Source organism: Oncorhynchus mykiss, chromosome 15, assembly GCF_057628025.1.
Source record: "Oncorhynchus mykiss isolate SJ-2025 chromosome 15, ASM5762802v1, whole genome shotgun sequence".
Classification (NCBI taxonomy): Eukaryota; Metazoa; Chordata; class Actinopteri; order Salmoniformes; family Salmonidae; genus Oncorhynchus; species Oncorhynchus mykiss.
In genome coordinates this window covers 67,471,039-67,482,500 of record NC_143036.1, presented here as the reverse complement: position 1 = coordinate 67,482,500, position 11,462 = coordinate 67,471,039, and the positions used below count along the sequence as shown (strand labels likewise).

At 48.8% G+C, this 11,462-nt stretch overlaps 1 protein-coding gene across 2 annotated transcripts in view; it reads left to right on the top strand.

Moving 5' to 3' along the window:
* LOC110490780 (staphylococcal nuclease domain-containing protein 1) overlaps positions 1-10,631 on the top strand; it is a 374,611-nt gene extending 363,980 nt beyond the window's left edge. For both annotated transcript variants that reach the window (XM_036944950.2, XM_090200893.1), the window contains exons 23-24: positions 3,917-3,961; positions 9,275-10,631. In XM_036944950.2, the coding sequence (XP_036800845.1) occupies positions 3,917-3,961; positions 9,275-9,346 (117 nt within the window). In that variant the 3' untranslated portion in view covers positions 9,347-10,631. The remainder of the gene's footprint in view (positions 1-3,916; positions 3,962-9,274) is intronic.
* The last annotated feature ends 831 nt before the right edge of the window (positions 10,632-11,462 follow it).

Genomic DNA, 11,462 nt, shown 5'->3' with positions numbered 1-11,462 from the left:
TCTGTCTCTCTCACTCGGTTTGTCTGTCTCTCTCACTCTGTCTGTCTCTCTCACTCTGTCTCTCTCACTCGGTTTGTCTGTCTCTCTCACTTGGTTTGTCTGTCTCTCTCACTTGGTTTGTCTGTCTCTCTCACTTGGTTTGTCTGTCTCTCTCACTTGGTTTGTCTGTCTCTCTCACTCGGTTTGTCTGTCTCTCTCACTTGGTTTGTCTGTCTCTCTCACTCGGTTTGTCTGTCTCTCACTCGGTTTGTCTGTCTCTCACTCGGTTTGTCTGTCTCTCTCACTCTGTCTCTCTGTCTGTCTCTCTCTCTCACTCTGTCTGTCTCTCTCACTCTGTCTATCTCTCTCACTCTGTCTATCTCTCTCACTCTGTCTATCTCTCTCACTCTGTCTATCTCTCTCACTCTGTCTATCTCTCTCACTTTGTCTGTCTCTCTCACTCTGTCTGTCTCTCTCACTCTGTCTCTCTCACTCGGTTTGTCTGTCTCTCTCACTCGGTTTGTCTGTCTCTCTCACTCTGTCTGTCTCTCTCACTCTGTCTGTCTCTCTCACTCTGTCTCTCTCACTCGGTTTGTCTGTCTCTCTCACTTGGTTTGTCTGTCTCTCTCACTTGGTTTGTCTGTCTCTCTCACTTGGTTTGTCTGTCTCTCTCACTTGGTTTGTCTGTCTCTCTCACTCGGTTTGTCTGTCTCTCTCACTTGGTTTGTCTGTCTCTCTCACTCGGTTTGTCTGTCTCTCACTCGGTTTGTCTGTCTCTCACTCGGTTTGTCTGTCTCTCTCACTCTGTCTCTCTGTCTGTCTCTCTCTCTCACTCTGTCTGTCTCTCTCACTCTGTCTGTCTCTCTCACTCTGTCTGTCTCTCTCACTATCGCACTGTCTCTCTCACTATCGCACTGTCTCTCTCACTCTCTGTCTGTCTGTCTCTCTCACTATGTCTGTCTGTCTCTCTCACTCTGTCTCTGTCTCTCTCACACTGTCTGTCTGTCTCTCTCACTCTGTGTCTGTCTCTCTCACTCTGTGTCTGTCTCTCTCACTCTGTTTGTCTGTGACTCACTCTGTTTGTCTGTCTCACTCTGTCTGTCTGTGTCTCACTCTGTCTGTCTGTGTCTCACTCTGTCTGTGTCTCACTCTGTCTGTCTCTCACTCTCTCTCACTCTGTCTGTCTGTCTGTCTGTCTGTCTGTCTGTCTGTCTCACTCTGTTTGTCTGTTTGTCTCACTCTGTTTGTCTCACTCTGTCTGTGTCTCACTCTGTCTCACTCTGTTTGTATGTGTCTCACTCTGTTTGTCTGTGTCTCACTATGTCTGTCTGTATCTCACTCTGTCTGTCTGTATCTCACTCTGTCTGTCTGTATCTCACTCTGTCTGTCGGTCTCTCACTCTGTCTGTCTCTCACTCTGTCTGTCTGTCTGTCTCACTCTGTCTGTCTCACTCTGTTTGTCTCACTCTGTTTGTCTCACTCTGTTTGTCTGTGTCTCACTCTGTTTGTCTCACTCTGTTTGTCTGTGTCTCACTCTGTCTGTCTGTCTCTCTCACTATTGCATTGTCTCTCTCACTCTGTCTCACTCTGTTTGTCTGTGTCTCACTCTGTTTGTGTCTCACTCTGTTTGTCTGTGTCTCACTCTGTCTCACTCTGTTTGTCTGTCTCTCACTCTGTCTGTCTCTCACTCTGTCTGTCTCTCACTCTGTCTGTCTCTCACTCTGTCTGTCTCTCACTCTGTCTGTCTCTCACTCTGTCTGTCTCTCACTCTGTCTGTCTCTCACTCTGTCTGTCTCTCACTCTGTCTGTCTCTCACTCTGTCTGTCTCTCACTCTATCTGTCTGTCTCTCACTCTGTCTGTCTGTCTCTCACTCCTTCTGTTTGTCTCTCACTCTGTCTGTCTGTCTCTCACTCTGTCTGTCTCTCACTCTGTCTGTCTCTCACTCTGTCTGTCTCTCACTCTGTCTGTCTCTCACTCTGTCTGTCTCTCACTCTGTCTGTCTCTCACTCTATCTGTCTGTCTCTCACTCTATCTGTCTGTCTCTCACTCTGTCTGTCTGTCTCTCACTCTGTCTGTTTGTCTCTCACTCTGTCTGTTTGTCTCTCACTCTGTCTGTTTGTCTCTCACTCTGTCTGTTTGTGTCTCACTCTGTTTGTGTCTCACTCTGTTTGTCTGTGTCTCACTCTCTGTCTCTCTCACTATCGCACTGTCTCTCTCTCTGTCTCACTCTGTTTGTCTGTGTCTCACTCTGTTTGTGTCTCACTCTGTTTGTCTGTGTCTCACTCTGTCTGTGTCTCACTCTGTGTCTCACTCTGTCTGTCTGTCTCTCTCGCTATCACACTGTTTCTCTCACTCTGTTTGTCTCACTCTGTTTGTCTGTGTCTCACTCTGTTTGTCTCACTCTGTTTGTCTGTGTCTCTCTGTTTGTCTCACTCTGTTTGTCTGTGTCTCACTCTGTTTGTCTGTGTCTCACTCTGTTTATCTGTGTCTCACTCTGTTTGTCTGTGTCTCACTCTGTTTGTCTGTTTGTCTCACTGTCTCTCTCTCTCACTCTGTCTGTCTCTCTCACTGTCTCTCTCTCTCTCTCTCTCTCTCTCTCTCTCTCTCTCTCTGTCTGTCTCTCTTTCTGTCTGTCTCTCTCACTGTCTCTCTCACTTTCTCTCACTCACTCTCATTTGAGCCAAAGCATCACAAGTCAAATCCTGTCTATCCAAGCCAGCCTAATTTCCCACACTTACACAAAGACTAAGGAAGGGGGAGAAAAATCAGTACAGTTATATTTGAGGATATATCATATTATTTTGATAATACTATTTTTGTGCTAGTTGGCTGTACCTGCACACCACATCTCCAGTATTTTCCTTCATAGCTTGTTCTCCATCTTAGTAGGAAGCCAATTTGTTTTCAGCACATTTACAAGACTGATCAAACTTGTTTTCTCCATCTTGTTCCTCTGCCTCAGACATATGGTGAGCAATATGTTTGGAACAACAAATCACAGTGTCGAATCGCAATACATATAGAATTGTGATCATTTTATTTAACCTTTGTTTAACTAGGCAAGTCAGTTAAGAACACATTCTTATTTACAATGACGGCTTACCGGGGAACAGATGGTTAACCTCCGTGTTCAGGGGCAGAATGACAGATGTTTTACCCTGTTAGCTCTCTACGTTCTAACCACTAGGCTACCTGCCGCCCCTACATAACAACACTGAAGTATCGTGTTAATATCATCATTCCCAGCCCTTACAAAGACACACATAGACGAGCACAATCTACTTCATTTACAGACCTCAATATCCTACAGGATTCTGACTTCCTGACTCTATTCCCACCATTCACTGCTCTATCAGGGCCCTCGCCGACTAATCACCTGCCCTTGTGATGCAGTACAATCACAATACAGGTCTGATTTCATCACTAGCGTAGGCAGGTAGTGCGCCTCTCTTACCCTGCTAGCCTATCGCTGACATGTGAAACGTGAATGCATTTTGATTGTAATTAAATGCTAAATAGGAAGGCTCTAAAAGCTAGCTCGCTGTATAGACGAGAGCCACTTGGCTTGATTGCTCGCTGTTGTTAGCTGTTAGCAGGTGGGCTAGCGGTTAGCATCCGCGTTTCCTATTGATCTGATGATGACCTTGCTGTTTTTGTTGTTACCATGTGCAATGCAGTGCTACCAATGAAGCCTGTCGACATGTGTGTTATGAATGTATGGGTGGGAAGGTGTTTGTCGGTGCGTGTTGATAGTCTAAAGTGGCGTCCTCCACTTGTGTCCTTCTCATTCATCTGCACTGAGACGATTTTCAATGAAGGAAAGGAGGCGAGTCGAGGAGGCTACATTAATTAGAGAGTTGAGATGCACCCAATGTGTTTCTCTCCACAGAATTCAGTCTGGTTTAGTTGCAACACTAATGCATGTTCTCTCTCTCAGGTGACGGAGTATCTCAACGGTCAGGAGTCTGCCAAGACTGCCAGGGTAAGTTTCTCTCTATCTCTCGCTCCCTCTCTCTCTACATCTCTCCCCCTTTCTCACTTTTCTCTCCCTGTTTCATACTAGCTCCCTCTCTCTCTACATCTCTCCCCCTTTCTCACTTTTCTCTCCCTGTTTCATACTAGCTCCCTCTCTCTCTTGCTACCTCTCTCTCTACATCTCTACATCTCTACCCCTTTCTCACTTTTCTCTCCCTGTTTCATACTAGCTCCCTCTCTCTCACGCTACCTCTCTTTACATCTCTACCTCTCTCCCCCTTTCTCACTTTTTTCTCCCTGTTTCATACTAGCTCCCTCTCTCTCTCGCAACCTCTCTCTCTACATCTCTTCCTCTCTCCCCCTTTCTCACTTTTCTCTCCCTGTTTCATACTAGCTCCCTCTCTCTCTCGCTACCTCTCTCTCTACATCTCTACCTCTCTCCCCCTTTCTCACTTTTCTCTCCCTGTTTCATACTAGCTCCCTCTCTCTCTCGCTACCTCTCTTTACATCTCTACCTCTCTCCCCCTTTCTCACTTTTTTCTCCCTGTTTCATACTAGCTCCCGCTCTCTCTCGCTACCTCTCTCTCTACATCTCTTCCTCTCTCCCCCTTTCTCACTTTTCTCTCCCTGTTTCATACTAGCTCCCTCTCTCTCTCGCTCCCTCTCTCTCTACATCTCTACCTCTCTCCCCCTTTCTCACTTTTCTCTCCCTGTTTCATACTAGCTCCCTCTCTCTCTCGCTCCCTCTCTCTCTACATCTCTACCTCTCTCCCCCTTTCTCACTTTTCTCTCCCTGTTTCATACTAGCTCCCTCTCTCTCTCGCTCCCTCTCTCTCTACATCTCTACCTCTCTCCCCCTTTCTCACTTTTCTCTCCCTGTTTCATACTAGCTCCCTCTCTCTCTCGCTCCCTCTCTCTCTACATCTCTACCTCTCTCCCCCTTTCTCACTTTTCTCTCCCTGTTTCATACTAGCTCCCTCTCTCTCTCGCTACCTCTCTCTACATCTCTACCTCTCTCCCCCTTTCTCACTTTTCTCTCCCTGTTTCATACTAGCTCCCTCTCTCTCTCGCTACCTCTCTACATCTCTACCTCTCTCCCCATTTCTCACTTTTCTCTCCCTGTTTCATACTAGCTCCCTCTCTCTCTCGCTCCCTCTCTCTCTACATCTCTACCTCTCTCCCCCTTTCTCACTTTTCTCTCCCTGTTTCATACTAGCTCCCTCTCTCTCTCGCTACCTCTCTCTCTACATCTCTACCTCTCTCCCCCTTTCTCACTTTTCTCTCCCTGTTTCATACTCGCTCCCTCTCTCTCTCGCTACCTCTCTCTCTACATCTCTACCTCTCTCCCCCTTTCTCACTTTTCTCTCCCTGTTTCATACTAGCTCACTCTCTCTCTCGCTACCTCTCTCTCTACATCTCTACCTCTCTCCCCCTTTCTCACTTTTCTCTCCCTGTTTCATACTAGCTCACTCTCTCTCTCGCTACCTCTCTCTCTACATCTCTACCTCTCTCCCCCTTTCTCACTTTTCTCTCCCTGTTTCATACTAGCTCACTCTCTCTCTCGCTACCTCTCTCTCTACATCTCTACCTCTCTCCCCCTTTCTCACTTTTCTCTCCCTGTTTCATACTAGCTCCCTCTCTCTCTCGCTACCTCTCTCTTTACATCTCTACCGCTCTCCCCCTTTCTCACTTTTCTCTCCCTGTTTCATACTAGCTCCCTCTCTCTCTCGCTACCTCTCTCTCTACATCTCTACCTCTCTCCCCCTTTCTCACTTTTCTCTCCCTGTTTCATACTAGCTCCCTCTCTCTCTCGCTACCTCTCTCTCTACATCTCTACATCTCTCCCCCTTTCTCACTTTTCTCTCCCTGTTTCATACTAGCTCCCTCTCTCTCTCGCTACCTCTCTCTCTACATCTCTCCCCCTTTCTCACTTTTCTCTCCCTGTTTCATACTAGCTCCCTCTCTCTCTCGCTACCTCTCTCTACATCTCTACATCTCTACCGCTCTCTCACTTTTCTCTCCCTGTTTCATACTAGCTCCCTCTCTCTCTCGCTACCTCTCTCTCTACATCTCTACCTCTCTCCCTCTTTCTCACTTTTCTGTCCCTGTTTCATACTAGCTCGCTTAACACAATACAAATTGAGCCTGGCTTTATTGGTATGACAGGTAAACCGGTGTTTCCAAAGCTGTAATTACAACTACTATTAGAAGAAAGGAGCTCTCCTTCATTTCTCTGCTCCCTCTGTCTTTCTCTCCACCTGTCTGTTCTCTGAAGACGTGACACATCTCATTGGCAGGCAGTGCTGTCCTAAATGGACGCTGGCCCACAGTCTGTGCAGGCCCACGCTGATGGAAAGAAAGCAAGGGATGGAGAGGGAGAGAGGGATAGATGGCATCCACATGGCATCCACATGGCACACAGGACGCTTGCCCCCCTCCACACCCCCCAGGGTCCGCTTGCCCCCCTCCACACCCCCCAGGGTCCGCTTGCCCCCCTCCACACCCCCCAGGGTCCGCTTGCCCCCTCCACACCCCCCAGGGTCCGCTTGCCCCCCTCCACACCCCCCAGGGTGCGCTTGCCCCCCTCCACACCCCCCAGGGTCCGCTTGCCCCCCTCCACACCCCCCAGGGTCCGCTTGCCCCCCTCCACACCCCCCAGGGTGCGCTTGCCCCCCTCCACACCCCCCAGGGTCCGATTGCCCCCCTCCACACCCCCCAGGGTCCGCTTGCCCCCCTCCACACCCCCCAGGGTCCGCTTGCCCCCCTCCACACCCCCCAGGGTCCGCTTGCCCCCCTCCACACCCCCCAGGGTCCGCTTGCCCCCCTCCACACCCCCCAGGGTGCGCTTGCCCCCCTCCACACCCCCCAGGGTCCGCTTGCCCCCCTCCACACCCCCCAGGGTCCGCTTGCCCCCCTCCACACCCCCCAGGGTGCGCTTGCCCCCCTCCACACCCCCCAGGGTCCGATTGCCCCCCTCCACACCCCCCAGGGTCCGCAATCCAAATGCAAGTGGTTCTATCTGTTTAGGTACACTAGCCAATCGTCTAGTCAGATGCCAGAGCATATACAAAAAGTATCAGCCCAGTTTCATTATCCTTGCGATTACACCGCTCAATCCTAATACTCCTAGTTATACAGTAACTGTTTACTGTATCTTGCCCAAGAGCATAGCCCAATGACCTTATATAGATTAGTTTTTCTAGTCTTGGGGTGCTTGTTTTACCTGCTTTATGGTAAACAGGTGGCATCCATTTATCCTCCTTAAACACTGTGACCTTCAAGAAGGCACAGTTCTCTTCAGCAGCCATTCACAAGACAAACGCACTCACTGCTTTGATATATTGTCCAATCACACAACGCCATGCTCAAACAATCGTCAAATCAAAGGCAAAGTTGGTGTAAATGAGATGTTGTTCTCCAAAAGGCTGCAAGGAGTGACAAGGCATTGACGGAAAAGGAAAAGAAACAGGAAAGACAACATGGCAGCCGCTTCCTAACAACTAGCGCAAATTAGCATGGTCGCTAATTGGCTGTGAATCGTCATGTTAACAGCTGAACACACGCTGCTGATGATGAGAGGAGGGGGCCTTGGTTGGTGTCGTGAAACATCTCTCACACACACACACAACTTCTTGCGTCCCCACCTAGAATGCCCCCTCACACACTACCACCGCCCTTCCCATTGCGAGTCAAACTGAACGTTTAGCAGGAAATTGCCTAGATGCTTGATGAGGGATGCAGAGCTCAGCGGAGTGAATTTAATGGAATAGAAGGAATAGACAGGGATGCGGCTGAAGCACCGGGGCCCTTCTGGAAAGGATTCAATGATGATGCTCCCCTCGTTCTCACTGGGGTGTGAGAGTACACTGATGTTCTCTCTATACCCCCTCTCTCTCTCTCTCTCTCTCTCTCTCTCTCTCTCTCTCTCTCTCTCTCTCTCTCTCTCTCTCAACCTCTCTCTCTCAACCTCTCTCTCTCTCTCTCAACCTCTCTCTCTCTCTCTCAACCTCTCTCTCTCAACCTCTCTCTCTCTCTCTCAACCTCTCTCTCTCTCTCTCAACCTCTCTCTCTCAACCTCTCTCTCTCTCTCTCAACCTCTCTCTCTCTCTCTCAACCTCTCTCTCTCTCTCAACCTCTCTCTCTCAACCTCTCTCTCTCTCTCTCAACCTCTCTCTCTCAACCTCTCTCTCTCAACCTCTCTCTCTCAACCTCTCTCTCTCAACCTCTCTCTCTCAACCTCTCTCTCTCTCTCTCAACCTCTCTCTCTCTCTCTCAACCTCTCTCTCTCTCTCTCTCAACCTCTCTCTCTCTCTCTCAACCTCTCTCTCTCTCTCAACCTCTCTCTCTCTCTCAACCTCTGTCTATCTGCCCCTGTCTCTATGTCTACCACTCTCGCTGTCTCGCTCTCTTTTGCTCTTGCTCTCGCTCTCGCTCGCTCTTGCTCTCGCTCGCTCTCTTGCTCTCACTCGCTCTCTTGCTCTCACTCGCTCTCTCGCTCGCTCTCGCTCTCTTGCTTGCTCTCTCGCTCTCGCTTTCTCTCTCTCTCTTTCAACCTCTGTCTATCTGCCCCTGTCTCTATGTCTACCACTCTCGCTGTCTCGCTCTCTTTTGCTCTTGCTCTCTTGCAATTGCTCTCTCTTGCTCTTGCTCTCGCTCTCGCTTGCTCTTGCTCTCGCTTGCTCTCGTTCGCTCTCTTGCTCTCACTCGCTCTCTTGCTCTCTCGCTCGCTCTCGCTTTCTCTCTCTCGCTTTCTCTCTCTCGCTTTCTCTCTCTTGCTTTCTCTCTCTCGCTTTCTTTCGCTCGTTCTCTCTCTCTTGCTCTCGTTCTCGCTCTCTCTCTTGCTCTCTCTTGCTTTCTCTCTCGTTTTCTCGCTCTCTCGCTCTCTCTCGCTCTCTTGCTCTCTCGCTCTCTCTCGCTCTTGCTCTCTCTCGGTCTCTCTTGCTCTCTCGCTCTTGCTCTCTTGCTCTCACTCGCTCTCTTGCTCTCTCTCGCTCTCTCTCGTTTTCTCGTTCTCTCTCTCGCTCTCTTGCTCTCTCACTTGCTCTCTCTTGCTCTCTCTTGCACTCTTGCTCTCTCACTTGCTTTCTCTTGCTCTCACTTGCTCTCTCTCTTGCTCGCTCTCTCTCGCTCGCTCTCTCTCGCTCTCTCTCGCTCGCTCTTGCTCTCTCTCTTGCTCTGTCTCTCTCTGTCTCGAGGGAGGGGGGGGGGGGCTGAGGCTCCCCATTTGAACTGAAGGTTAATTGAGACTGTTGCTTGTCTGTTTTATTGTCAGCTATTCACTAAGCGCTCATGGTCTTTTCTGTCTCATGTTTTATCTCAGCTCAACATCTGGCGCTACGGAGACTTCCGCGACGACGACGCAGACGAGTTTGGCTACAAACTAAAAAAATGAAAAGCGCACCGTGCCATTCCAAAGACCAACGCGGAAGACGAGATGCACTCATTGGACGAGAAAAAGTGACAGAAAACGATTCAACGAAAATAAAACAAAGTAAAGGACAAGCATTGACTCTCTCTCTTCCTTTTATTCCATGTTCATCCTCCTGGTCCTCTCTCCTGCTACTCTGCACATCCCTTCCTCCTCCTCCCCTCTCCTGCTACTCTGCACATCCCTTCCTCCTCCTCCCCTCTCCTGCTACTCTGCACATCCCTTCCTCATCCTCCTGGTCCCCTCTCCTGCTACTCTGCACATCCCTTCCTCATCCTCCTCCTCCTCTCTCCTGCTACTCTGTACATCCCTTCCTCCTCCTCCTGGTCCTCTCTCCTGCTACTCTGTACATCCCTTCCTCCTCCTCCTCCTCCTCTCTCCTGCTACTCTGTACATCCCTTTCTCCTCCTCCTGGTCTCCTCTCCTGCTACTCTGTACATCCCTTCCTCCTCCTCCTGGTCCCCTCTCCTGCTACTCTGTACATCCCTTCCTCCTCCTCCTGGTCCCCTCTACTGCTACTCTGCACATCCCTTCCTCCTCCTCCTCCTCCCTCCGGGCTATGAACTCATAAAAACAGTGACTGTCCAATCCTTCCTCTTTTCCACCCTTCCTGAGCCACTACCAGTTGTTCTTATCATGTCCCCCCCCCCCCCCTGCTGCAGAGCTCCGTTAATTACCATGTCATCCTTTCCTGATTAGTGATGTCATACGCCCACACTAATCATGCGCATCGCTACCTTACCCTATCCCTACCACAGCCAATCCCTCCTATCCGCTGTACAGGAAAGGGGCTAGGCCTTGAGAAGAGGATCCATTCACTTTTATTATTAACAGCTTTTTGCAGAGAGAAACGCTTCCTTAATGAATGACAAGAAATTAATAATGCTATGTTTTATGAAGTTAATTTTAAAAAGCTAGCTCGAGATCCACACCAACCGGACGAGCTTATTTCTGTCCTTGATGTATACCTATGTGATATGACATTTAATGAAGTTTATGTTGGGAGTGTTTTTTTCTCGTCTTTCTTCTTCTCCCTCTCTCTCTCGTGGCCAGAACACCTTGACAAACAGCATTTTCTCATCTTCCTCCTCCCTCTTTCTGTAATGTTTACATATGATGATCTCTCTCTCTCTCTCTCTCTGTCTCTGTATGCCGTAGCAGAAACAGTGTTTGGATTTGTTTCCTTATGACAGCCCTTGTCATTGTATTAAAAAATTCTGCTGAATAAAAATGAGCAAATGATTAAAAAGAAGCATGTTGTTACTGGAATGAAATCACCAAACAGTCAAAGCTGCTAGATTTCACCAAGGATTGTTAATGTCCTTAGCCTGGTTTAAACCAGACCGGATGCTGCGCTCCCCATTGAAATCATGCTGAGCGCATCTTTCAGTATGGTTTTACCAGGCTATGGTGTCCTAGTTCTACTCAATGGACTTCAAAGTACCAGTGCTACTTTTGGTAGGTCACCTCTTCCATTTAAACGACTCTTACACACCTTGATCTCGTTTGCATCTTAAATAAGCGTTGTTGTTCCCACATTTGTGAACAGCAGTTTTCAGTTCTTTCCACAGATTCTCGATTGGATTCAGGTCTGGACTTTGACTTGGCCATTCTAACATGTTTATTTTTGAACCACTCCATTGTAGATTTTGCTTTATGTTTTGGATCATTGTCTTGTTGGAAGACAAATCTCCGTCCCAGTCTCAGGTCTTTTGCAGACTCCATCAGGTTTTCTTCCAGAATGGTCCTGTATTTGGCTCCATCCATCTTCCCATCAATTTTAACCATCTTCCCTGTCCCTGCTGAAGAAAAGCAGGCCCAAACCATGATGCTGCCACCACCATGTTTGACAGTGGGTATGGTGTGTTCAGCTGTGTTGCTTTTACGCCAAACATAACGTTTTGCACTGTTGCCAAAAAGTTCAATTTTGGTTTCATCTGACCAGAGCGCCTTCTTCCACATGTTTGGTGTGTCTCCCAGGTGGCTTGTGGCAAACTTTAAACGACACTTTTTATGGATATCTTTAAGAAATGGCTTTCTTCTTGCCACTCTTCCATAAAGGCCAGATTTGTGCAATATA